The sequence below is a fragment of the Camelina sativa genome, chromosome 14 (genome assembly GCF_000633955.1).
Source record: "Camelina sativa cultivar DH55 chromosome 14, Cs, whole genome shotgun sequence".
Taxonomy (NCBI): domain Eukaryota; kingdom Viridiplantae; phylum Streptophyta; class Magnoliopsida; order Brassicales; family Brassicaceae; genus Camelina; species Camelina sativa.
Window position 1 is genome coordinate 9175179 of NC_025698.1, and position 27377 is coordinate 9202555.

Below are 27377 nucleotides of genomic sequence, written 5' to 3' on the forward strand. Positions count from 1 at the left end.
GGCGTTTTGCTATCGGATCATTATTCACCTCTTAAGTTCATTAAGGTCCAACAAAAACGAGATTCTCCGAGGAACTCATCGTTACCATCCGTTCGCTCAACAGTCAACAACATTTGACTTCCATAATGCTGTGGACCTGTGGTACAAGTTGATCAACATTTATGCCACACGTGTCGTGTGGACATCACGCATACTATTTCTCTTGGTTTATTTTTCCAAAAAAGAATACTAGCTGCATCTTATTCATATATATTTAATATACTTTTTTCTTTTTTTGTTATGCTTATGAATAATAAATAAACTTTGAAATCTATCCACTTAAATCTGTTTTTTGGTTTTTTAACTGATTTTTAATTTTGAATTTTGAATACTAGTATTCATTAAATTATACTGACTGTTACAATATTACTAATCAAAATTTATGTTCGTACGCCTCACCAATATTGTATTAAATATGGAAGTTAATAATAAGTTTTATAATATTTATTGGGGTTAAAAAAAAAAAAAGCATTAGCTGGGACCCAGATGTTTCTTCCCCAACCTCCTTCCACGAGAAGCTACTAACCCTTCCTTCCCCAAATTTTTCCCACTCTCCTCCTCTATTCTCTCAACCTCTCCGCCTCAGATTCCGTTCAATCTCCCTCCACCGCCTCAGATTCGACTCTCTCTTTCTCTGTCTTTTTTTTTTTTTCGTTTAATTTTATTTATTACTTTCTCTCTCTTCTCGAGGAGTCTTTGATTTGACCGGAACATTGTTCCGGAAGCTTACCCAAGACCTCACTCCTTAATTCTCCGGTTTTCATCTCCGTCGTTATCTCAACGCCGACATTAAAAAATTATATTCAACAGTAGAGTGCTAGTTTGAAGTGACACCGGAATTGTAATCGGTGTACCGAGAGAAGCCCTAAAAGTGCCGTCCGTCGATCTCTCTGCTCTATCTTCGTCTTCTCTATTTATATCGCGCGCATTGTAAAGTAGGAAGTTATAGTCGTTCTGCATGAGCCTAATTTTCAGGTATACTTCAATTCCTTCGTAGCGGAGGAGATCTTCTCCTCTCTCTCTCGGGGTTTGTGATTCCCCTAATTTTTACTTTCTAGGTCGTTTTAGCTGAGTTTCGTTACTGGGATTGTTACGTATTGAGAGGTTTTGGAGTGATTTCTTAGGGCACATACACACAAGAACAACGGATTCTGGAATTTATGATCTGTGTTTGTCATATCTCTGAAAATTCGTTTGTTATTTGCTTCCTTCTAGATAAACAAAGATGAGCTACAATAGAAGTATCAGCGTTTCTCATGATGATGTGGTTGTTAAACCCGAGCGCGGTAATATGCTTCAGAGCATATCACCTAGAAGCCATGGTTCCAAAGGACATCCTCTACCTCAAGATTCTGAAGAAAATAGAGGATCGATCGGTCAGAGTAGCACTAGTGTGGTTGATCAGGTCCGGTCGCCAGCTGATGATGCTGGTGTCACCTCTTCATCCACCATATGTCCAGCTCCTGTTTGTAGGCAATTCTGGAAAGCTGGAAGCTATAATGATGAACTGAGTTCAAAGTCACAGCGGCCAAGTATGTATTTCTAATCATCAGCTAATTATTACTCTTTTGCTTGGATGAGTTGGTTTTTGTCTCTGGAGGTTATAATGTTTTGACGTTTGAGTGATACACGCCAGAGTACACTGTTTCCTTTAACTTGGTTCCAGGGTTTTTCGCTTTACATGTGGAAGCTTTCTGCTTATAATTCTTGACATATATTTTGCAGATGGAAAAAATTATCTTCATGTGCACCCTATGTTTCTTCACTCCAATGCTACTTCACATAAATGGGCTTTTGGTGGTATGCTTAAATAACCATCATTTTCCCGTTTTTGTATGTGGCTAAGTAAACATTATTCAAGCGTTTTAACAAGACTTTTTTTGGTTCTTGCAGCTGTTGCAGAACTGCTTGACAATGCTGTTGATGAGGTGCGTCCTTTCTTTTGATGTGCTTAATGCTTTAAATCTTACTACCTGCTTCTTCTTTCCTGCAAATAATTTTCAATTATACTCTTCACTCTTTGAACCTTGTTTCTACTTTCCACATATCTTAATGTCTCTGCTTAACCGAAAATGTTTTGACTTTTGAATCTTTAAATTCTTGAATACTTGTATAATTATATTCTTGATAGAGAACCTCTCCCTTCTGGGACCCGAGCGCTTCGCTTTCTGACACCATTCTGTCATTTTTTTTAATTAAGGTGGAAGTGTGCCCTAAATATTTGTAGATAATCTCAATAGTTCTGGATGATAATTTATTAAAATAGCTCTGTATCTTCATCACCCTGNCAATCATCAGTAGAATTAAGACCTTCGATGTCTGAGATAGTCTATATGTTAAAGAACAAAGATTGTAAATTTGATTGTCCGAAACAGCCTCCCTTCTTGAGTGCCAGTGTTCTAATGCCAGATGAGGAGACTAGAGTCTGATATTATCAATCAGTTTCTTAGGATTTGTTTATAATTTTGTGTTAACAAATATAATGCAATAATGATGACAACTTTTTTTCTTTAGTACTACAATTAGTTAATTAGAGTATAGTATTGTTTTAGAAACTGGCTCTGTCCGTCTGTCGCATCTCTTATTTGTTTGGCGCAACGTTGGCGTTTTGCTATCGGATCATTATTCACCTCTTAAGTTCATTAAGGTCCAACAAAAACGAGATTCTCCGAGGAACTCATCGTTACCATCCGTTCGCTCAACAGTCAACAACATTTGACTTCCATAATGCTGTGGACCTGTGGTACAAGTTGATCAACATTTATGCCACACGTGTCGTGTGGACATCACGCATACTATTTCTCTTGGTTTATTTTTCCAAAAAAGAATACTAGCTGCATCTTATTCATATATATTTAATATACTTTTTTCTTTTTTTGTTATGCTTATGAATAATAAATAAACTTTGAAATCTATCCACTTAAATCTGTTTTTTGGTTTTTTAACTGATTTTTAATTTTGAATTTTGAATACTAGTATTCATTAAATTATACTGACTGTTACAATATTACTAATCAAAATTTATGTTCGTACGCCTCACCAATATTGTATTAAATATGGAAGTTAATAATAAGTTTTATAATATTTATTGGGGTTAAAAAAAAAAAAAGCATTAGCTGGGACCCAGATGTTTCTTCCCCAACCTCCTTCCACGAGAAGCTACTAACCCTTCCTTCCCCAAATTTTTCCCACTCTCCTCCTCTATTCTCTCAACCTCTCCGCCTCAGATTCCGTTCAATCTCCCTCCACCGCCTCAGATTCGACTCTCTCTTTCTCTGTCTTTTTTTTTTTTTCGTTTAATTTTATTTATTACTTTCTCTCTCTTCTCGAGGAGTCTTTGATTTGACCGGAACATTGTTCCGGAAGCTTACCCAAGACCTCACTCCTTAATTCTCCGGTTTTCATCTCCGTCGTTATCTCAACGCCGACATTAAAAAATTATATTCAACAGTAGAGTGCTAGTTTGAAGTGACACCGGAATTGTAATCGGTGTACCGAGAGAAGCCCTAAAAGTGCCGTCCGTCGATCTCTCTGCTCTATCTTCGTCTTCTCTATTTATATCGCGCGCATTGTAAAGTAGGAAGTTATAGTCGTTCTGCATGAGCCTAATTTTCAGGTATACTTCAATTCCTTCGTAGCGGAGGAGATCTTCTCCTCTCTCTCTCGGGGTTTGTGATTCCCCTAATTTTTACTTTCTAGGTCGTTTTAGCTGAGTTTCGTTACTGGGATTGTTACGTATTGAGAGGTTTTGGAGTGATTTCTTAGGGCACATACACACAAGAACAACGGATTCTGGAATTTATGATCTGTGTTTGTCATATCTCTGAAAATTCGTTTGTTATTTGCTTCCTTCTAGATAAACAAAGATGAGCTACAATAGAAGTATCAGCGTTTCTCATGATGATGTGGTTGTTAAACCCGAGCGCGGTAATATGCTTCAGAGCATATCACCTAGAAGCCATGGTTCCAAAGGACATCCTCTACCTCAAGATTCTGAAGAAAATAGAGGATCGATCGGTCAGAGTAGCACTAGTGTGGTTGATCAGGTCCGGTCGCCAGCTGATGATGCTGGTGTCACCTCTTCATCCACCATATGTCCAGCTCCTGTTTGTAGGCAATTCTGGAAAGCTGGAAGCTATAATGATGAACTGAGTTCAAAGTCACAGCGGCCAAGTATGTATTTCTAATCATCAGCTAATTATTACTCTTTTGCTTGGATGAGTTGGTTTTTGTCTCTGGAGGTTATAATGTTTTGACGTTTGAGTGATACACGCCAGAGTACACTGTTTCCTTTAACTTGGTTCCAGGGTTTTTCGCTTTACATGTGGAAGCTTTCTGCTTATAATTCTTGACATATATTTTGCAGATGGAAAAAATTATCTTCATGTGCACCCTATGTTTCTTCACTCCAATGCTACTTCACATAAATGGGCTTTTGGTGGTATGCTTAAATAACCATCATTTTCCCGTTTTTGTATGTGGCTAAGTAAACATTATTCAAGCGTTTTAACAAGACTTTTTTTGGTTCTTGCAGCTGTTGCAGAACTGCTTGACAATGCTGTTGATGAGGTGCGTCCTTTCTTTTGATGTGCTTAATGCTTTAAATCTTACTACCTGCTTCTTCTTTCCTGCAAATAATTTTCAATTATACTCTTCACTCTTTGAACCTTGTTTCTACTTTCCACATATCTTAATGTCTCTGCTTAACCGAAAATGTTTTGACTTTTGAATCTTTAAATTCTTGAATACTTGTATAATTATATTCTTGATAGAGAACCTCTCCCTTCTGGGACCCGAGCGCTTCGCTTTCTGACACCATTCTGTCATTTTTTTTAATTAAGGTGGAAGTGTGCCCTAAATATTTGTAGATAATCTCAATAGTTCTGGATGATAATTTATTAAAATAGCTCTGTATCTTCATCACCCTGTAGATCCAAAATGGGGCCACTTTTGTCATTGTAGATAAAACCACAAATCCAAGGGATGGTACAACAGCATTGCTAATTCAAGGTATTTGCATTGATTTTTTTGGATTAAGTTTCGTGCCAATTACAATAGGAAAAATGCAAAAGAAAGACTTTCTAATCTTCTCGCATAAAAATTTTAGATGATGGTGGTGGGATGGATCCTCAGGCAATGCGAAATTGCATGGGTTTTGGCTTCTCAGATAAAAAATCGGATTCAGCCATTGGAAGATGTATGAATCTTTCTCTTTATGCTCTTAGCAATTATATCTCTAATTATAATTCTGCATCCCATATCTATAGTTATGATTTTGAAGCTCAGATCGTTAATCATGATTCTACGTCTTTTCACTTCGTTATAATTCTTTAGATGGAAATGGTTTCAAGACTAGCACAATGAGACTTGGGGCAGATGTCATTGTTTTCAGCCGCCATTCAAAGAACCAGTGAGTGGTCATTGTTGGTTATCCTATGCGCCAATGTTCTAGCAGTTTTCCATCCAAACATTTGCTTTCTGAACAAGAGAATATTGGCTAATTGTTTTCTTTTCCATCTGACTAGAACATTGACACAAAGTATCGGGCTCCTTTCTTATACTTACCTCACACGTACTGGCCATGATAGAATAGTTGTTCCCATTGTGAGTCTCCCTCTCTGACACATATAAATGTACCTTGTTTTTCTGTAATTTAACCGTGTAGCCTTGTCAATATTCAGTTGGATTACGAGTTTAAGGTATCAGCTGGCGAGTTCAAGCCGTTGCAAGACCGAGAACATTTTATATCCAGCCTCTCCATTCTACTAGAATGGTCTCCATTTTCAACAGAGGCAGAACTTTTGCAGCAGGTAAGCCCAATTTTTTATTTTTATTTTATCCAGGCAACCCATGTTGTCTACAATCTGTATATTTCCTGGTTACTTGGTTTAAAATTTGTGGGGTCTTTCAATATTCCCTGTCATGGTACAATTGATAAAAGCTTTTGATGAGCTTTAAGTTCCNTCTTCTCGAGGAGTCTTTGATTTGACCGGAACATTGTTCCGGAAGCTTACCCAAGACCTCACTCCTTAATTCTCCGGTTTTCATCTCCGTCGTTATCTCAACGCCGACATTAAAAAATTATATTCAACAGTAGAGTGCTAGTTTGAAGTGACACCGGAATTGTAATCGGTGTACCGAGAGAAGCCCTAAAAGTGCCGTCCGTCGATCTCTCTGCTCTATCTTCGTCTTCTCTATTTATATCGCGCGCATTGTAAAGTAGGAAGTTATAGTCGTTCTGCATGAGCCTAATTTTCAGGTATACTTCAATTCCTTCGTAGCGGAGGAGATCTTCTCCTCTCTCTCTCGGGGTTTGTGATTCCCCTAATTTTTACTTTCTAGGTCGTTTTAGCTGAGTTTCGTTACTGGGATTGTTACGTATTGAGAGGTTTTGGAGTGATTTCTTAGGGCACATACACACAAGAACAACGGATTCTGGAATTTATGATCTGTGTTTGTCATATCTCTGAAAATTCGTTTGTTATTTGCTTCCTTCTAGATAAACAAAGATGAGCTACAATAGAAGTATCAGCGTTTCTCATGATGATGTGGTTGTTAAACCCGAGCGCGGTAATATGCTTCAGAGCATATCACCTAGAAGCCATGGTTCCAAAGGACATCCTCTACCTCAAGATTCTGAAGAAAATAGAGGATCGATCGGTCAGAGTAGCACTAGTGTGGTTGATCAGGTCCGGTCGCCAGCTGATGATGCTGGTGTCACCTCTTCATCCACCATATGTCCAGCTCCTGTTTGTAGGCAATTCTGGAAAGCTGGAAGCTATAATGATGAACTGAGTTCAAAGTCACAGCGGCCAAGTATGTATTTCTAATCATCAGCTAATTATTACTCTTTTGCTTGGATGAGTTGGTTTTTGTCTCTGGAGGTTATAATGTTTTGACGTTTGAGTGATACACGCCAGAGTACACTGTTTCCTTTAACTTGGTTCCAGGGTTTTTCGCTTTACATGTGGAAGCTTTCTGCTTATAATTCTTGACATATATTTTGCAGATGGAAAAAATTATCTTCATGTGCACCCTATGTTTCTTCACTCCAATGCTACTTCACATAAATGGGCTTTTGGTGGTATGCTTAAATAACCATCATTTTCCCGTTTTTGTATGTGGCTAAGTAAACATTATTCAAGCGTTTTAACAAGACTTTTTTTGGTTCTTGCAGCTGTTGCAGAACTGCTTGACAATGCTGTTGATGAGGTGCGTCCTTTCTTTTGATGTGCTTAATGCTTTAAATCTTACTACCTGCTTCTTCTTTCCTGCAAATAATTTTCAATTATACTCTTCACTCTTTGAACCTTGTTTCTACTTTCCACATATCTTAATGTCTCTGCTTAACCGAAAATGTTTTGACTTTTGAATCTTTAAATTCTTGAATACTTGTATAATTATATTCTTGATAGAGAACCTCTCCCTTCTGGGACCCGAGCGCTTCGCTTTCTGACACCATTCTGTCATTTTTTTTAATTAAGGTGGAAGTGTGCCCTAAATATTTGTAGATAATCTCAATAGTTCTGGATGATAATTTATTAAAATAGCTCTGTATCTTCATCACCCTGTAGATCCAAAATGGGGCCACTTTTGTCATTGTAGATAAAACCACAAATCCAAGGGATGGTACAACAGCATTGCTAATTCAAGGTATTTGCATTGATTTTTTTGGATTAAGTTTCGTGCCAATTACAATAGGAAAAATGCAAAAGAAAGACTTTCTAATCTTCTCGCATAAAAATTTTAGATGATGGTGGTGGGATGGATCCTCAGGCAATGCGAAATTGCATGGGTTTTGGCTTCTCAGATAAAAAATCGGATTCAGCCATTGGAAGATGTATGAATCTTTCTCTTTATGCTCTTAGCAATTATATCTCTAATTATAATTCTGCATCCCATATCTATAGTTATGATTTTGAAGCTCAGATCGTTAATCATGATTCTACGTCTTTTCACTTCGTTATAATTCTTTAGATGGAAATGGTTTCAAGACTAGCACAATGAGACTTGGGGCAGATGTCATTGTTTTCAGCCGCCATTCAAAGAACCAGTGAGTGGTCATTGTTGGTTATCCTATGCGCCAATGTTCTAGCAGTTTTCCATCCAAACATTTGCTTTCTGAACAAGAGAATATTGGCTAATTGTTTTCTTTTCCATCTGACTAGAACATTGACACAAAGTATCGGGCTCCTTTCTTATACTTACCTCACACGTACTGGCCATGATAGAATAGTTGTTCCCATTGTGAGTCTCCCTCTCTGACACATATAAATGTACCTTGTTTTTCTGTAATTTAACCGTGTAGCCTTGTCAATATTCAGTTGGATTACGAGTTTAAGGTATCAGCTGGCGAGTTCAAGCCGTTGCAAGACCGAGAACATTTTATATCCAGCCTCTCCATTCTACTAGAATGGTCTCCATTTTCAACAGAGGCAGAACTTTTGCAGCAGGTAAGCCCAATTTTTTATTTTTATTTTATCCAGGCAACCCATGTTGTCTACAATCTGTATATTTCCTGGTTACTTGGTTTAAAATTTGTGGGGTCTTTCAATATTCCCTGTCATGGTACAATTGATAAAAGCTTTTGATGAGCTTTAAGTTCCGTATATAATAATTTGATCACAACCGTGAAGCCATGCACGACTGTTCTCCATTTCCATAATTCCGTATTTCTTGGATAGATATGGATGAATGAATGCTTAGATAAGACTAGAGCAGTTCAATCGAGACTTTAGTGTGCGCTTAAATTAGGCCCCTTCATGTTGGTCTATTCTCTATTTGTGTTTGCCCCATTTAATAAAGTTTTTCCTTTTATCTAATATGTTACCAAGTTCCTCTCTTCAGTGACATTTTATTTTCTTTTTCTTTCTATCAGTTTGATGACGTTGGACCACATGGGACAAAGGTTATTATCTATAATATGTGGCTCAACAGTGATGCTAAATTGGAACTAGACTTTGATTCGGTTGCAGAGGTGAATTCTTGATCTTTCCTATTTCGAATCTTTTTTCGATCCCAAGTATTATCATTTAATTGAGATCTTGTTTTGTTCCGTATTTTTTCCTTTGTAGGATATTCTCATTGAAGGCAGCATAAAAAAAACTGGATCTAAGATTGTGAATGATCATATCGCTAGCCGGTTTTCTTACTCTCTTCGTGTGAGCTTCTATTTCTTTTGGTCAATAATGTTTAGGGAACTGTTTATGCTTATGTTCATGTGCAAGTGGTAACAGTAACATTGAATCATAAATGTATGTGTGAATGTACTCATGAATAATCTTGGAAAATGCATAATACACATAGACACAGATAATAAAATGCTGCAGACAGCTGTATATAAGAAATACTTGTGTAACTGTGTGTATACTAAGACTAGATAGCTGGCATGCAACTGAAATTCTTCCCCCTGCTGATACCTTTGTGCAGGTTTACCTATCCATATTATACTTGCGGATTCCTGAGACGTTCAAGATCATTTTGCGTGGTAAGGTTGTCGAACATCATAATGTTGCTGATGATCTCATGCATCCGCAGTACATCTTGTATAAGCCTCATGCTGCTGGATCTGGAGAGGTGCGTAAAATATCTGAAGGCTTTTGTTTTTCTTCTTTTAAACTTCTTACTCTTTTTCCATTATTATGATTTGAATCGGGCGTTCAATGAGCAGGCTGTAGTTGTAACGACGATTGGATTTCTGAAAGAAGCTCCCAAAGTAAATCTTCATGGGTTCTGCGTTTATCACAAAAACCGCCTTATTATGGTGAGTTTTGAAATGTTAAATATGTTAGTTCACATTCAGTAGAAAAGGATTATCATAGAGTGGGGTATAGACTGGGATTTTAATTATTTTTTTTGTTGTTAGACCTCTCTACACTGATGGTGGCATGCAGATTTAAAGGTGTTTTTTAAAAAATCTTCTGAACGTAGTTAAAGTTTTCTTGCACCAGTTAAAAACTCAGTATCCGTCAAGTTTCTATCACAAATTCTGNCGCCAGCTGATGATGCTGGTGTCACCTCTTCATCCACCATATGTCCAGCTCCTGTTTGTAGGCAATTCTGGAAAGCTGGAAGCTATAATGATGAACTGAGTTCAAAGTCACAGCGGCCAAGTATGTATTTCTAATCATCAGCTAATTATTACTCTTTTGCTTGGATGAGTTGGTTTTTGTCTCTGGAGGTTATAATGTTTTGACGTTTGAGTGATACACGCCAGAGTACACTGTTTCCTTTAACTTGGTTCCAGGGTTTTTCGCTTTACATGTGGAAGCTTTCTGCTTATAATTCTTGACATATATTTTGCAGATGGAAAAAATTATCTTCATGTGCACCCTATGTTTCTTCACTCCAATGCTACTTCACATAAATGGGCTTTTGGTGGTATGCTTAAATAACCATCATTTTCCCGTTTTTGTATGTGGCTAAGTAAACATTATTCAAGCGTTTTAACAAGACTTTTTTTGGTTCTTGCAGCTGTTGCAGAACTGCTTGACAATGCTGTTGATGAGGTGCGTCCTTTCTTTTGATGTGCTTAATGCTTTAAATCTTACTACCTGCTTCTTCTTTCCTGCAAATAATTTTCAATTATACTCTTCACTCTTTGAACCTTGTTTCTACTTTCCACATATCTTAATGTCTCTGCTTAACCGAAAATGTTTTGACTTTTGAATCTTTAAATTCTTGAATACTTGTATAATTATATTCTTGATAGAGAACCTCTCCCTTCTGGGACCCGAGCGCTTCGCTTTCTGACACCATTCTGTCATTTTTTTTAATTAAGGTGGAAGTGTGCCCTAAATATTTGTAGATAATCTCAATAGTTCTGGATGATAATTTATTAAAATAGCTCTGTATCTTCATCACCCTGTAGATCCAAAATGGGGCCACTTTTGTCATTGTAGATAAAACCACAAATCCAAGGGATGGTACAACAGCATTGCTAATTCAAGGTATTTGCATTGATTTTTTTGGATTAAGTTTCGTGCCAATTACAATAGGAAAAATGCAAAAGAAAGACTTTCTAATCTTCTCGCATAAAAATTTTAGATGATGGTGGTGGGATGGATCCTCAGGCAATGCGAAATTGCATGGGTTTTGGCTTCTCAGATAAAAAATCGGATTCAGCCATTGGAAGATGTATGAATCTTTCTCTTTATGCTCTTAGCAATTATATCTCTAATTATAATTCTGCATCCCATATCTATAGTTATGATTTTGAAGCTCAGATCGTTAATCATGATTCTACGTCTTTTCACTTCGTTATAATTCTTTAGATGGAAATGGTTTCAAGACTAGCACAATGAGACTTGGGGCAGATGTCATTGTTTTCAGCCGCCATTCAAAGAACCAGTGAGTGGTCATTGTTGGTTATCCTATGCGCCAATGTTCTAGCAGTTTTCCATCCAAACATTTGCTTTCTGAACAAGAGAATATTGGCTAATTGTTTTCTTTTCCATCTGACTAGAACATTGACACAAAGTATCGGGCTCCTTTCTTATACTTACCTCACACGTACTGGCCATGATAGAATAGTTGTTCCCATTGTGAGTCTCCCTCTCTGACACATATAAATGTACCTTGTTTTTCTGTAATTTAACCGTGTAGCCTTGTCAATATTCAGTTGGATTACGAGTTTAAGGTATCAGCTGGCGAGTTCAAGCCGTTGCAAGACCGAGAACATTTTATATCCAGCCTCTCCATTCTACTAGAATGGTCTCCATTTTCAACAGAGGCAGAACTTTTGCAGCAGGTAAGCCCAATTTTTTATTTTTATTTTATCCAGGCAACCCATGTTGTCTACAATCTGTATATTTCCTGGTTACTTGGTTTAAAATTTGTGGGGTCTTTCAATATTCCCTGTCATGGTACAATTGATAAAAGCTTTTGATGAGCTTTAAGTTCCGTATATAATAATTTGATCACAACCGTGAAGCCATGCACGACTGTTCTCCATTTCCATAATTCCGTATTTCTTGGATAGATATGGATGAATGAATGCTTAGATAAGACTAGAGCAGTTCAATCGAGACTTTAGTGTGCGCTTAAATTAGGCCCCTTCATGTTGGTCTATTCTCTATTTGTGTTTGCCCCATTTAATAAAGTTTTTCCTTTTATCTAATATGTTACCAAGTTCCTCTCTTCAGTGACATTTTATTTTCTTTTTCTTTCTATCAGTTTGATGACGTTGGACCACATGGGACAAAGGTTATTATCTATAATATGTGGCTCAACAGTGATGCTAAATTGGAACTAGACTTTGATTCGGTTGCAGAGGTGAATTCTTGATCTTTCCTATTTCGAATCTTTTTTCGATCCCAAGTATTATCATTTAATTGAGATCTTGTTTTGTTCCGTATTTTTTCCTTTGTAGGATATTCTCATTGAAGGCAGCATAAAAAAAACTGGATCTAAGATTGTGAATGATCATATCGCTAGCCGGTTTTCTTACTCTCTTCGTGTGAGCTTCTATTTCTTTTGGTCAATAATGTTTAGGGAACTGTTTATGCTTATGTTCATGTGCAAGTGGTAACAGTAACATTGAATCATAAATGTATGTGTGAATGTACTCATGAATAATCTTGGAAAATGCATAATACACATAGACACAGATAATAAAATGCTGCAGACAGCTGTATATAAGAAATACTTGTGTAACTGTGTGTATACTAAGACTAGATAGCTGGCATGCAACTGAAATTCTTCCCCCTGCTGATACCTTTGTGCAGGTTTACCTATCCATATTATACTTGCGGATTCCTGAGACGTTCAAGATCATTTTGCGTGGTAAGGTTGTCGAACATCATAATGTTGCTGATGATCTCATGCATCCGCAGTACATCTTGTATAAGCCTCATGCTGCTGGATCTGGAGAGGTGCGTAAAATATCTGAAGGCTTTTGTTTTTCTTCTTTTAAACTTCTTACTCTTTTTCCATTATTATGATTTGAATCGGGCGTTCAATGAGCAGGCTGTAGTTGTAACGACGATTGGATTTCTGAAAGAAGCTCCCAAAGTAAATCTTCATGGGTTCTGCGTTTATCACAAAAACCGCCTTATTATGGTGAGTTTTGAAATGTTAAATATGTTAGTTCACATTCAGTAGAAAAGGATTATCATAGAGTGGGGTATAGACTGGGATTTTAATTATTTTTTTTGTTGTTAGACCTCTCTACACTGATGGTGGCATGCAGATTTAAAGGTGTTTTTTAAAAAATCTTCTGAACGTAGTTAAAGTTTTCTTGCACCAGTTAAAAACTCAGTATCCGTCAAGTTTCTATCACAAATTCTGCACATACTCTTATGTGACACTGTGACCTTGTCTGATTGTTTTGCTATTTTCAGCCATTTTGGCAGGTCATAAATTATTCAAGCAGTCGAGGAAGAGGGGTTGTTGGTAAAAAACTGCGAAATGGATAAATCAATAAAACATTAGATATACACTGATTGTTGTTTTTAGAACAGTTCTTTGACGGGTGAATTTATGTTAAGTTGTATGCTGTTTACAGGTGTTCTAGAAGCTAATTTTGTTGAANACTTGGTTCCAGGGTTTTTCGCTTTACATGTGGAAGCTTTCTGCTTATAATTCTTGACATATATTTTGCAGATGGAAAAAATTATCTTCATGTGCACCCTATGTTTCTTCACTCCAATGCTACTTCACATAAATGGGCTTTTGGTGGTATGCTTAAATAACCATCATTTTCCCGTTTTTGTATGTGGCTAAGTAAACATTATTCAAGCGTTTTAACAAGACTTTTNAGTTTTCCTAGTGTATGGTAGAAGACCACATAAGATATATTGGGGATTTGAAGTCCTCTGATTTGTCTTTAAACGTTCCCCTATTACCTCTGGACTGGCCTTGTACNGCTTGACAATGCTGTTGATGAGGTGCGTCCTTTCTTTTGATGTGCTTAATGCTTTAAATCTTACTACCTGCTTCTTCTTTCCTGCAAATAATTTTCAATTATACTCTTCACTCTTTGAACCTTGTTTCTACTTTCCACATATCTTAATGTCTCTGCTTAACCGAAAATGTTTTGACTTTTGAATCTTTAAATTCTTGAATACTTGTATAATTATATTCTTGATAGAGAACCTCTCCCTTCTGGGACCCGAGCGCTTCGCTTTCTGACACCATTCTGTCATTTTTTTTAATTAAGGTGGAAGTGTGCCCTAAATATTTGTAGATAATCTCAATAGTTCTGGATGATAATTTATTAAAATAGCTCTGTATCTTCATCACCCTGTAGATCCAAAATGGGGCCACTTTTGTCATTGTAGATAAAACCACAAATCCAAGGGATGGTACAACAGCATTGCTAATTCAAGGTATTTGCATTGATTTTTTTGGATTAAGTTTCGTGCCAATTACAATAGGAAAAATGCAAAAGAAAGACTTTCTAATCTTCTCGCATAAAAATTTTAGATGATGGTGGTGGGATGGATCCTCAGGCAATGCGAAATTGCATGGGTTTTGGCTTCTCAGATAAAAAATCGGATTCAGCCATTGGAAGATGTATGAATCTTTCTCTTTATGCTCTTAGCAATTATATCTCTAATTATAATTCTGCATCCCATATCTATAGTTATGATTTTGAAGCTCAGATCGTTAATCATGATTCTACGTCTTTTCACTTCGTTATAATTCTTTAGATGGAAATGGTTTCAAGACTAGCACAATGAGACTTGGGGCAGATGTCATTGTTTTCAGCCGCCATTCAAAGAACCAGTGAGTGGTCATTGTTGGTTATCCTATGCGCCAATGTTCTAGCAGTTTTCCATCCAAACATTTGCTTTCTGAACAAGAGAATATTGGCTAATTGTTTTCTTTTCCATCTGACTAGAACATTGACACAAAGTATCGGGCTCCTTTCTTATACTTACCTCACACGTACTGGCCATGATAGAATAGTTGTTCCCATTGTGAGTCTCCCTCTCTGACACATATAAATGTACCTTGTTTTTCTGTAATTTAACCGTGTAGCCTTGTCAATATTCAGTTGGATTACGAGTTTAAGGTATCAGCTGGCGAGTTCAAGCCGTTGCAAGACCGAGAACATTTTATATCCAGCCTCTCCATTCTACTAGAATGGTCTCCATTTTCAACAGAGGCAGAACTTTTGCAGCAGGTAAGCCCAATTTTTTATTTTTATTTTATCCAGGCAACCCATGTTGTCTACAATCTGTATATTTCCTGGTTACTTGGTTTAAAATTTGTGGGGTCTTTCAATATTCCCTGTCATGGTACAATTGATAAAAGCTTTTGATGAGCTTTAAGTTCCGTATATAATAATTTGATCACAACCGTGAAGCCATGCACGACTGTTCTCCATTTCCATAATTCCGTATTTCTTGGATAGATATGGATGAATGAATGCTTAGATAAGACTAGAGCAGTTCAATCGAGACTTTAGTGTGCGCTTAAATTAGGCCCCTTCATGTTGGTCTATTCTCTATTTGTGTTTGCCCCATTTAATAAAGTTTTTCCTTTTATCTAATATGTTACCAAGTTCCTCTCTTCAGTGACATTTTATTTTCTTTTTCTTTCTATCAGTTTGATGACGTTGGACCACATGGGACAAAGGTTATTATCTATAATATGTGGCTCAACAGTGATGCTAAATTGGAACTAGACTTTGATTCGGTTGCAGAGGTGAATTCTTGATCTTTCCTATTTCGAATCTTTTTTCGATCCCAAGTATTATCATTTAATTGAGATCTTGTTTTGTTCCGTATTTTTTCCTTTGTAGGATATTCTCATTGAAGGCAGCATAAAAAAAACTGGATCTAAGATTGTGAATGATCATATCGCTAGCCGGTTTTCTTACTCTCTTCGTGTGAGCTTCTATTTCTTTTGGTCAATAATGTTTAGGGAACTGTTTATGCTTATGTTCATGTGCAAGTGGTAACAGTAACATTGAATCATAAATGTATGTGTGAATGTACTCATGAATAATCTTGGAAAATGCATAATACACATAGACACAGATAATAAAATGCTGCAGACAGCTGTATATAAGAAATACTTGTGTAACTGTGTGTATACTAAGACTAGATAGCTGGCATGCAACTGAAATTCTTCCCCCTGCTGATACCTTTGTGCAGGTTTACCTATCCATATTATACTTGCGGATTCCTGAGACGTTCAAGATCATTTTGCGTGGTAAGGTTGTCGAACATCATAATGTTGCTGATGATCTCATGCATCCGCAGTACATCTTGTATAAGCCTCATGCTGCTGGATCTGGAGAGGTGCGTAAAATATCTGAAGGCTTTTGTTTTTCTTCTTTTAAACTTCTTACTCTTTTTCCATTATTATGATTTGAATCGGGCGTTCAATGAGCAGGCTGTAGTTGTAACGACGATTGGATTTCTGAAAGAAGCTCCCAAAGTAAATCTTCATGGGTTCTGCGTTTATCACAAAAACCGCCTTATTATGGTGAGTTTTGAAATGTTAAATATGTTAGTTCACATTCAGTAGAAAAGGATTATCATAGAGTGGGGTATAGACTGGGATTTTAATTATTTTTTTTGTTGTTAGACCTCTCTACACTGATGGTGGCATGCAGATTTAAAGGTGTTTTTTAAAAAATCTTCTGAACGTAGTTAAAGTTTTCTTGCACCAGTTAAAAACTCAGTATCCGTCAAGTTTCTATCACAAATTCTGCACATACTCTTATGTGACACTGTGACCTTGTCTGATTGTTTTGCTATTTTCAGCCATTTTGGCAGGTCATAAATTATTCAAGCAGTCGAGGAAGAGGGGTTGTTGGTAAAAAACTGCGAAATGGATAAATCAATAAAACATTAGATATACACTGATTGTTGTTTTTAGAACAGTTCTTTGACGGGTGAATTTATGTTAAGTTGTATGCTGTTTACAGGTGTTCTAGAAGCTAATTTTGTTGAACCAACCCATAACAAGCAGGATTTCGAGAAAACTGTTCTTCTTCAGAAGCTTGAAAACCGTTTGAAGGAAATGACAGTGGAGTATTGGTAATTTCCTTAGCCTTGTCTTTTTGGTTGCTGTTGTGTTGCTACATTTATATATTCCCTCAAAGTAGATAATACAGAGTTTTCCTAGTGTATGGTAGAAGACCACATAAGATATATTGGGGATTTGAAGTCCTCTGATTTGTCTTTAAACGTTCCCCTATTACCTCTGGACTGGCCTTGTACCAGTTTCCAGCGTTTCTTACTATTTCAAGTGATTGAAAATCTTTAACAGGAGCTGCCATTGTGTGTTGATTGGGTATCAAGTAAATAAGAAGCCTCGTCTTCAGATACCTCAAAATGCTCAATCTGCCGGTAGACAAGCAATAAGTCCTCCCCCAGGCTTCAAAGCAGTTTTTCCTCAAGGAAATTTGACATCTCTGCCTAGAGTTTCAGCTGAACCAGGTAAATGTTACTAAAACTTGAACCATGATGTAAGTGGGATCGTAGTTGGTCTTTGACTAGAACAAAACTTGAGTTATAATATTAGACTACCCGGTCTGACCTGGATTGGTTAAGGATTATGCCCATTTTAAGAATCATTAATATGATACTGCTGCGAATTCTCTATATAGTGACTGCAACTTGCAGCTAGTTAATCTCCTTACTTAGAATGAGAACAAAATAATCAGTATCTTATTAAATAAAATAATCAAATATCTTACTGAAAAATTGACACTCTTTTTCCAAACTGATTACGAGTGCGTCTGTCTATTATTGTGATGATGTGGAAGGAAGAGTTAGTTTCACACAATCATTTTGTTGGGCGTCGTTTTGTACTGTATATTTCCCTTTCCAGCATTCCCGAACTCTCTCTGATGCTGACTTATGGTTTCATTATTATCGCAGTGCTATTGGAGAAGAGGAAAGAACATCCTGATTCTGTTGCAAGCGCAGCGTCAAAAAGAAAGGTTGGGAATGATGGCTTTACTGTCCCGGGGCCGGATCGGGTTGAACAGGTACCTCAAGATATGTTTCTTTTTCTTTCATTTCCTGTTGAACATGTTTAACCCCATGACTGTTCCCAGTACCTAGATGTTATATAATTATTATCTGTGAAATTGCTGACTAGATTTTCATGTGAGCACTGTTTGACATATATATGACATTTTTCTTATGTGATATCTCATGCACATGTGCCCACGTAGAAAACATGATAGTAACTTTAGTTTGTAAATGCATCTCTACCCATTCCGTTTCTCTAATTTTACTGGCTTTTCACATGCTCTGAAGTTTATTCGTGGATCTGCAAGTCAGTCACAAGATAGTGAAACTGTCAAGTTGATGGAAAAAAACAAGAAGCTCCGAGAAAAGTAAGATAAATTATGTAATATAGATTGCCAATTTCCGCATTTGTTTGTGATTTCTGCCAGAAAATTTATTATAATTCTTATACTCAGATGTTTGGACCACAAGGTGCGAAGTCAGAACCTTGAAATCAAGGTACGTCCGTATGACATTAACAACCCTATTTTAGTACTTATTTCTTTCATTTGCTTTGGTGGTTTTGACTCACCGTTGTTCCTGCGTAATCCCAACCTCCTCTAAAGACATAAGATATATGGAAGCTAGTTTAGCATCTCTCCATGAGTCTTGTCTTCTGTGTCTTTTTATTAAACGATCTATTAATTGGTTCTTAAGTTGCTTATTGCAATTGGTAATTTCCATCAATCACATCATTTGATTAGAGATACTAGATTGGCCTATGTCGTCATAAGTTCCTCCATAAACTGGTTGAATAAGATTCGACGGTGATTTTGAGTCAAATGATTGCACAAAACGATCTTCATTTTGTGGTGATACAAATCGGGGTTTTTGTCTGTGCAGGCCATGAATATAAGGAGTGAGATCGAGAACGCTAAAAGTGAATATGAAAGGTTAATGGGAGAGCTACAAGCTTTGGGTATGGTGAAAGGGGAGCACAGAAGAAATGTAAATGCCTAGAAATATTCTCTGCACTTAACAACACTCTTTTTTTGCCTTTGTCATATCCATCCTCTAGGTTTGAAAACTAGGGATCCTTATTGGTTTATCTATCTAGTCTCTACTAATGAGTCTGCCTAGGGTAAGGCAACAAAATGTGAAGTAACAGGGTCCATGTTCATGAAATCAAAGATCCTTTTTTGTCCAGGAAATTCACCAAAAGTCAATGGGGAAATATTTAAATTTCTACATATTTTAGGTTTTACTTTGCAAAAGAGCCTCTTTAAACAAATGACCATGTATTGTCAAAAAAAAAAAAACAAATGACCATGACTTGTCGTTGTGTGTCTGTGTCACTGTCACCACCCATCCGAGAATAATAAAAGTAGATATTTGGTATTTAATTTCCAAACGGTTACAATATAGTGACAATCATCACTGATTATTATTAATTAATAATTAGATTGCAAATTCGTAATCCAACCATTGATTATAAAAAACTCCAAGTTAGTCTGGAGAAATCCAAAATATTCTTCTCGAGAATGTTTCTAGAGAGTTGGGTATACGGATCAGTGAGGAAAGTGGAATTAAGTCCACCATAGATCTTGGTAAATATTTGGGGATGCCGGTACTATAGAAGAGATTGAATAAGGCGACGTTTCGAGAAATTTTGGAACGGATGTCCTCGAGGATGGCGGGTTGGAAGAGTCACACTCTTAGTTTGGCAGGGCGCTTAACTCTTACGAAAGCAGTATTATCCTCTATACCAGTTCATTCCATGAGCACTATTATGCTTCCTCAAGCCACTTTGGCTTGTATAGATAAGGTGTCTCGCAATTTCTTATGGGGCAGTACACCAGGAAGAAGGACGCATCACCTGGTTTCTTGGGATAAGGTGTGTTCGTCTAAATGGTAGGGTGGACTAGGCATTCGAGCTGCTAAAGACATGAATAAGGCTCTTATCGCTAAGGTTGGATGGCGGTTGCTGCGGGATAGAGGAAGCTTGTGGGCTTGTTTGCTCAGAAGTAAATATAAAAGTGGATGATACGACGGGGTATAACTGGCTGTCAGTGAAAAGCACGTGGTCCTCAACATGGCGAAGTATAGGTGTTGGCCTTCGTGACGTGATTTTACAGGGTCAGAGTTGGGTGCTTAGTGATGGGAGGCACATTAACTTCTGGACTGATAAATGGTTGTCGAAATACCCGTTGGTTGACGCAGTGGAGGGAGAGTTACCACAAGCAGCATTGCAATTGAGAGTTAGCGAGCTGTGGAGAGATGAGGATGGATGGGACTGGAATAGGATATCTTCTTATCTGCCTCTAGAGAAACGCTTGGAGTTAACAACGTTTGCTGTGGATAGGGTTACAGGGGCTACTGACAGAATTGCTTGGGGAGAGTCGCCAGATGGGAAATTCTCAGTCAGTTCTGCGTATGCATTGATTACTAGGGATAATTCTCCAAGGCCGAATATGGAGAAGTTCTACAGGAAGTTGTGGCGCTTACAAGTGCCAGAACGGATCAGAGTGTTTCTTTGGTTGACTAGTCATCAAGCAATCATGACCAATATGGAGCGGGCAAGACGTCATTTGTGTGATTCTGCGGTTTGTCAAGTTTGTAAAGGCGACTTTGAGTCTATTATCCATGTTTTGCGGGATTGTCCCGCAATGAAGGGAGTCTGGGAGAGGTTGGTGCCGACAAGAAGACACCAACAGTTCTTTGAAGTTACTCTGTTGGAATGGATTTCTGGGAATGTATCAGAAGGATATGTGGCTTCTGATGGTGTTCCATGGTCTACCCTTTTTGCAGTAGCGGTCTGGTGGGGTTGGAAATGGAGGTGTGGAAATGTATTCGGTGTGAATGGGAAGTGTCGCGATCGTGTTAGGTTTCTACAAGACTTAGCTAAAGAAATAGTTTTGGCGAATGTGACGAAGGAGAGGTCACGCAACCCCGGGTTGAACGGATGATAGGCTGGTCGAGACCAAGGGTGGGTTGGATGAAGATGAACACCGATGGTGCATCTCGTGGCAATCCAGGGTTGGCCACGGCTGGAGGGGTGTTGCGAGACTCAGATGGTCGATGGTGTGGAGGGTTTACTTTGAACATAGGGAGATGCTCGGCACCGCTTGCAGAGCTCTGGGGCGTATACTATGGTTTGTGTCTGGCCTGGGATAAAGGAGTCTGATGTCTTGAGTTAGAGGTGGATTCGGAGCTGGTGGTGGATTTTCTGAATACAGGGATTGATGATTGTCATCCCCTGTCTTTCCTGGTACGCATGTGCCATGGCTTGGTTGTGAAGGACTGGTCAGTCCGTTTATCTCATGTATACCATGAAGCAAACTGTCTAGCTGATGGTTTAGTCAATCATGGATTTCTCTTTCCTTTAGGTTTTCATTTGTTGGACTCTGTCCCTATTGAGTTATTCTCGATTTTTAGAGACGATGAGGTTGGGCTCATGCACTCAAGGCATACTCGTATGTAAGACTGTTGAATTTTAATAAATGCTGGGAGACTATTGTCTCCCGGTCCCCTACCGAAAAAAAAAACTCCACGTTAACTATTTCTACAATTGTATAGCAATCCCAGCATTTTTTTTTTTTTAATACCTCCACAGACATATAATCCGATTATAAAGTCTTTGATTTGGTTAGAACATACAACCAGAATACTAAATCAGGAAATAATACAGCCAATTAAAAACATCAAACGAAGAGTAATCCAGCCAAGAAAGTATTAAGTGTAAGTGATACGTCACAGCTGATGCCAACAACCACAATACAATTAGGGCCGGCCCTGAGGACAGACGGGCTAAGCCCATGCTTAGGGCCTCCAAATTTTTTTTTTCTATGAAGCTTCATATAGCCATATTTTGTTGTATATATATAATGGGTAATGGTTTTTATTGTATATACGTAAAGCATAAAAGAGGCCACATCTTTATACTCTTTTTTATATATATTAATATCATATCTAAATTCTTTTTTTTATTATTGTTTTTAAAATAACACAAAATTTTAATTCCTAAACCTAAACAAAAAGGGAAAAAATATGATTAGATTTATTATAAAACATTGTTTATTCGAATACCTAAACAACTGCCGTATCTAAAAAAATTTCTTTCAAAACAATCACCTCAAGTTGTCTAAGGCATTATTGTATACTTTTCATCAATTAAGTAGTTTTTGTAAGGTTTTTTTTTTATTTAGTTTGAAGAATTTAATTTTTTTGTCAACTAATTTTTTATTTATAAAAAAGCCACATTTTTTTCTTCCCTTTGGACCACATATTTTGTTGGACCGGCCCCGAATACAATATACACATAAGTCAGAAGTGCATGAAAAGGCCATGAGCCAACGGCTAAGTTGTCACGTGAGAGCGCACAAACACCCATGAGAGATTTTACCGTTGAAGGCTATAAGGTAGGAATCAGATGCTTTCAACCCACATTCACAATTCCGCGGGTCCAACACGTTCTCTCCTACGACGTGGAGAGAAGTGATTCGTTCACACGGATTTCAGCAACAATGAATGAGAAATGTAGCTGATTCGCGCCACTTTGTCGGTATGCTTAGGTGACTCTCAACCGTCGGATCAAGATCGCGCCAGAGAAAAAGGAAAGGGTCAAATTAGTCATTAACATGAATTAATTATAAATATAAAATTTTTTATTTAGTGAGAAAAATAAATGCGCTGGAAAATAGTCTCAAAAAGACTCTCTCTGATTTGTCTGAAGAACTAAGAAACCGAATCGCTTCATTTTGTTTTCCCGAGAAAAAGAGAGAGAGACAGACAGACAGACAAAAAAAAGAAAATTAAAAAAAAAAAAGAGTTTCTTCGCCGTCTGAGTGGGAAAGATGGCGGAGGATTTCGCTAGAGCGGTGGACGATGGGCTTAAACTCGCGAAACGGATTTATTTCGGGAAAGACAGGGCCGTCGCGGCTCCGAGACCACCTGCGCCGATGGAGAGATCGGCTACGACGCAGCCTTACCTTCCTACGGCTCCCATGGTTTACGCCGTTATACCCGACCCGGGAATTGTGGATAACCCGGATTTACCTAGCTATCAGCCTCACGTGCACGGCAGGTGCGACCCACCTGCTTTGATTCCTTTGCAGATGAATTCGATTGAGCTCGATGTTGATTGTTACCTCGATACCGCTATCGTCACCGTCACCGGATCGTGGCGGGTTCACTGCGTTATGGGAAGCAAGAGATGTGATTGCCGAATCGCGATTCCCATGGGGGAACAGGTCTGTGTCTTTTTTTTGTTTTTTTGCGGGAAAATTTGAGATTGTTCTTTTGTAATTTATTAGATTAGTGTCACTATTAGCCCTATTAGGGTTACGTCTCTCAATTTGATGAAGGGGTTTGGTGATATCTCTTTCTTCAATGTTGATTGATGCCCTTTTGTTTTCACTTTAAAGTTTTGGTTCTCTTACTAATAGAGTGTATGGCTAACAGGGTTCAATTCTAGGTGTTGAGGTTGAGATTCCTAGAAAATCTTACACAACTCAGTTGATAACAGCCGACGATGAAAATGAATTTGAGAAAACGGCACATCCTGAAACTGGAGGCTTCTTGAAACCAAACATATTCACTCTTACAATACCACAGGTGATGTGCAATTTTCTTATGGTGTTTGTGTGTGTGTATTTTTGGCCTCTTTTCTGATTATTATATCTGCCATCTATTTTCAGGTTGATGGAGGTACCAACCTCTCTATCAAGATGTCTTGGTCTCAGAAGTTGACGTATAATGAAGGGCAGTTTTTTCTTGATATTCCTTTCAGCTTTCCTGAGTATGTGACTCCTGCGGTTAAGAAAATCTCCAAGAGGGAAAAGATTTATTTGAGTGTTAATGCTGGTACTGGAACTGAAGTTCTCTGCAAAGGATGCAGTCATCAACTTAAGGTCTGCTTTTATATACTTTTTCTGAACACGCCCCATCATCTTTCAGGTTTTTTTTTTTCTTTTGGTTTCTATTCTGTAGCTCTTATTCCTTTCATCTATTACAGGAAAAATTGCGGAGTGCAGGGAAGTTGAGGTTTGCATATGAAGCTGATGTTTTAAAGTGGTCCAACACAGACTTTAGCTTTTCTTATACGGTATGAGTTCTCTCACTAGTGCTTTTAAATCTCTGTTGCTGCTTCGACGTCTCGTAGGCCCTAGACAACTGGGCTTGCATTGAATGTTGTGAAGAGTGCTTATGCTTCTTTTTTTTCTTTTGACCAATCGTAGGCCTCTTCAAGTAGTATAGTTGGTGGACTATTCCTTCAATCTGCTCCTGCTCACGATGTTGATCAGAGAGACATATGTTCTTTCTATCTTTTTCCAGGAAAGCAACAAAAAACAAAGGTTTGATTTTGAACTCTTTTTTTATTTTCTGTGCAGTAAATGCCAACTGCATTATAATCGTAAGTTTCTTTCTGTCAACTTCAGGTATTCAAGCGGGAGGTAGTATTTGTTGTTGACATAAGTAAAAGCATGACTGGAAAACCTCTCGAGGATGTAAACAATGCGATATCCACAGCTCTATCTAAGCTTAATCCTGGAGATTCCTTCAATATTATCACTTTCAGCGATGACACTTCTCTGTTTTCGACTTCGATGGAGTTGGTCACTCCAGATGCTGTTGAAAGAGGCATTGAGTGGATGAACAAGAACTTTGTCATCGCAGATGGTACAAACATGCTCCCTCCACTAGAGAAGGTATTTCGACAACTTACTTGTAGCTTAACACTTTGGTGATTATATCCCCTCAAATTGAGTCCTGACAATAATTTCGCCAACTTTGTTCAATACTTTCAGGCTGTCGAAATGCTTTCGAATACTCGTGGCTCTATTCCTATGATCTTTTTCGTAACAGATGGGTCTGTTGAAGATGAGAGACACATTTGTGATGTAATGAAGAAACATCTTGCTAGTGCTGGATCAGTGTGTCCACGAATACACACTTTTGGATTAGGTAAACTTGTCTACATGTAAAACAACCGGGATTATCTTTTGATTACCTTTTCATATGTGGACTCTTTGAAATATTTTCAGGTGTGTTCTGTAACCACTACTTCCTGCAAATGCTTGCAAATCTATCCAGGGGCCAGCACGAATCAGTTTATAATACAGGTGAAACTTTGACTGCGTTTGGTGAATTTAAGGATAAAGTTGTCATAATCTGTGCTATAACATATGTAATATAGTTATCTAAACAATATATTCCTTTGTCCAGATCACATTGAGGAACGACTGGACAAACTGTTTACAAAGGCTTTATCCACAGCTCTTGTTAATATAACAATTGAGCCTCTGCAGAGTCTAGATGAAGTTGAGGTGTGCCTCTATGCTAAGATTGTTTGCTTGACTTTTTTGGATTTTTTTTTTGTTTCCTCGGATTCGATGAAATTGATGTCTGTAATACTGAAATTGTTTACTTGTGGCTACAATAATAGGTATACCCCTCAAATATTCCGGATCTGACGTCTGCAAATCCATTGATGATATATGGAAGATACCGAGGAAAGTTCCCTGAGAATGTGATAGCAAAAGGTCTGCTAGGAGATTTGAGCAGCTTTTCTGTAAACTTGACTGTACAAAGTGCAAAAGACATGCCTCTTGATAAAGTAAGATCACCTTCCTTTCATAATCATCCCCAAAGTGGTTTTCTTTGATAAAGACATCCAGGTTTACGTAAAGTGTCAATCCCTAAATATTTTCAGGTATTTGCAAAGAATGTGATCGACTTGCTTACCGCTGAGGCATGGTTCTCTGAAGACAAACAGCTAAAAGAGAAGGTTCGTCTACATTTCACACATCCTCCTCAATTTTCCCTTTCAGGATTTTCTCCGTAAATTTGCTTTATCTTTTTCTTCTCAGATTGCTAAACTAAGCATCCAAACCAGCGTACCATCCGAGTATACTAGAATGATCCAATTAGAGCACACAGAAGAATTGAAACCCAGCGACACTGCCGGAAAGAAAAAGGTATTGTATTGATGCATATCTAGAAATTATGAACTAAAACTGCCACATTGAACGAAAACCTAGTGATTAATTCTGTTCTGAGGACCAGATGAGATTCATATTAACTCATATATATTAACAGACATCAAGCAATGGCGAGAAACAGAAGATGATATCAAGAACGATCCCGCTACAAAGCCTCGGGATAGGCTTTGGTGATAAAACAGCCACCAGAGAGAATGTTCCACCAGGATTTGGCGAACAGAAAGCACCTGATGCTGCTGAGAAGTTTGTCAAGGCTGCTTCGAGCTGTTGTGTGTCATTGTGCAACAAATGTTGCTGCATGTGTTGTGTCCAGTGCTGCACGAAGCTCAATGATCAATGTGTCCTTGTCTTCACACAGCTCTTCACAGCGATTGCTTGCCTTGCCTGCTTTGAATGTTGCTCAGCTATTTGCTGCTCTGGAGACGACGGGTAGTTATAATGTTAAAAAAGAAAACCGGTTTTGAATTCAAGTGTAAAGCTTTTTAAGTTTCAAAGTAAGTTTGTACATTTACATACACATTGCATGTACGGCCTCATCAAATATAAAAGCTGTGTTTTTTTCTTTTTTTTTTGTAAAGTTGCTTCAGGGGAGTAAAGTGTAAAAAGAAGAGACAAATCCATGTGTTTCTTTCACAATTTACTCGATTTCGTTCTCTTAAAACGATCCATATATTGTAATATAATGCAATTTTGGTGAACCGTCATTCAACAAAGTCCACAAAGATGGGATCAAGTGCTAGAAAAATGGTGACTCGAAGTCAGAAGAAACTGATATCGAGGGGAATTATAGGAACTTGAACCCCANTCCCTAAATATTTTCAGGTATTTGCAAAGAATGTGATCGACTTGCTTACCGCTGAGGCATGGTTCTCTGAAGACAAACAGCTAAAAGAGAAGGTTCGTCTACATTTCACACATCCTCCTCAATTTTCCCTTTCAGGATTTTCTCCGTAAATTTGCTTTATCTTTTTCTTCTCAGATTGCTAAACTAAGCATCCAAACCAGCGTACCATCCGAGTATACTAGAATGATCCAATTAGAGCACACAGAAGAATTGAAACCCAGCGACACTGCCGGAAAGAAAAAGGTATTGTATTGATGCATATCTAGAAATTATGAACTAAAACTGCCACATTGAACGAAAACCTAGTGATTAATTCTGTTCTGAGGACCAGATGAGATTCATATTAACTCATATATATTAACAGACATCAAGCAATGGCGAGAAACAGAAGATGGTATCAAGAACGATCCCGCTACAAAGCCTCGGGATAGGCTTTGGTGATAAAACAGCCACCAGAGAGAATGTTCCACCAGGATTTGGCGAACAGAAAGCACCTGATGCTGCTGAGAAGTTTGTCAAGGCTGCTTCGAGCTGTTGTGTGTCATTGTGCAACAAATGTTGCTGCATGTGTTGTGTCCA

At 37.9% G+C, this 27377-nt stretch overlaps 2 protein-coding genes across 8 annotated transcripts; both read left to right on the plus strand.

Moving 5' to 3' along the window:
- Positions 549-19204, plus strand: LOC104740605 (protein MICRORCHIDIA 6). 7 transcript variants are annotated; one of them, XM_019236229.1, is made up of 22 exons: positions 551-1014; positions 1255-1469; positions 10050-10151; positions 10345-10419; positions 10513-10547; positions 10751-10819; positions 10910-10988; positions 11086-11175; positions 11313-11388; positions 11504-11582; positions 11660-11788; positions 12214-12312; positions 12410-12496; positions 12765-12911; positions 13006-13098; positions 13380-13431; positions 16922-17033; positions 17266-17435; positions 17880-17989; positions 18264-18343; positions 18431-18473; positions 18858-19204. In XM_019236229.1, exons 2-22 carry the CDS (start codon positions 1265-1267, stop codon positions 18972-18974), a joined length of 2049 nt encoding a protein of 682 aa, XP_019091774.1. In that variant the 5' UTR covers positions 551-1014; positions 1255-1264; the 3' UTR covers positions 18975-19204. The 7 variants fall into 7 exon arrangements, with proteins under 7 accessions (XP_019091775.1, XP_019091774.1, XP_019091778.1 ...); XM_019236230.1 differs by lacking the exons at positions 10050-10151; positions 10345-10419; positions 10513-10547; ... (8 more) ...; positions 12765-12911; positions 13006-13098 and adding exons at positions 1765-1839; positions 1933-1967; positions 2171-2239; ... (7 more) ...; positions 9469-9615; positions 9710-9802 and having other exon boundaries at positions 549-1014; positions 1255-1571; XM_019236233.1 differs by lacking the exon at positions 10751-10819 and having other exon boundaries at positions 554-1014.
- Positions 22650-26522, plus strand: LOC104740606. Its single transcript, XM_010461265.2, has 13 exons — positions 22650-23203; positions 23415-23567; positions 23651-23863; positions 23968-24057; positions 24191-24307; positions 24392-24661; positions 24761-24917; positions 24998-25075; positions 25179-25279; positions 25399-25569; positions 25666-25740; positions 25823-25930; positions 26052-26522. The coding sequence occupies exons 1-13, from the start codon at positions 22808-22810 to the stop codon at positions 26385-26387; spliced, it is 2265 nt and encodes a 754-aa protein (XP_010459567.1). The 5' UTR covers positions 22650-22807; the 3' UTR covers positions 26388-26522.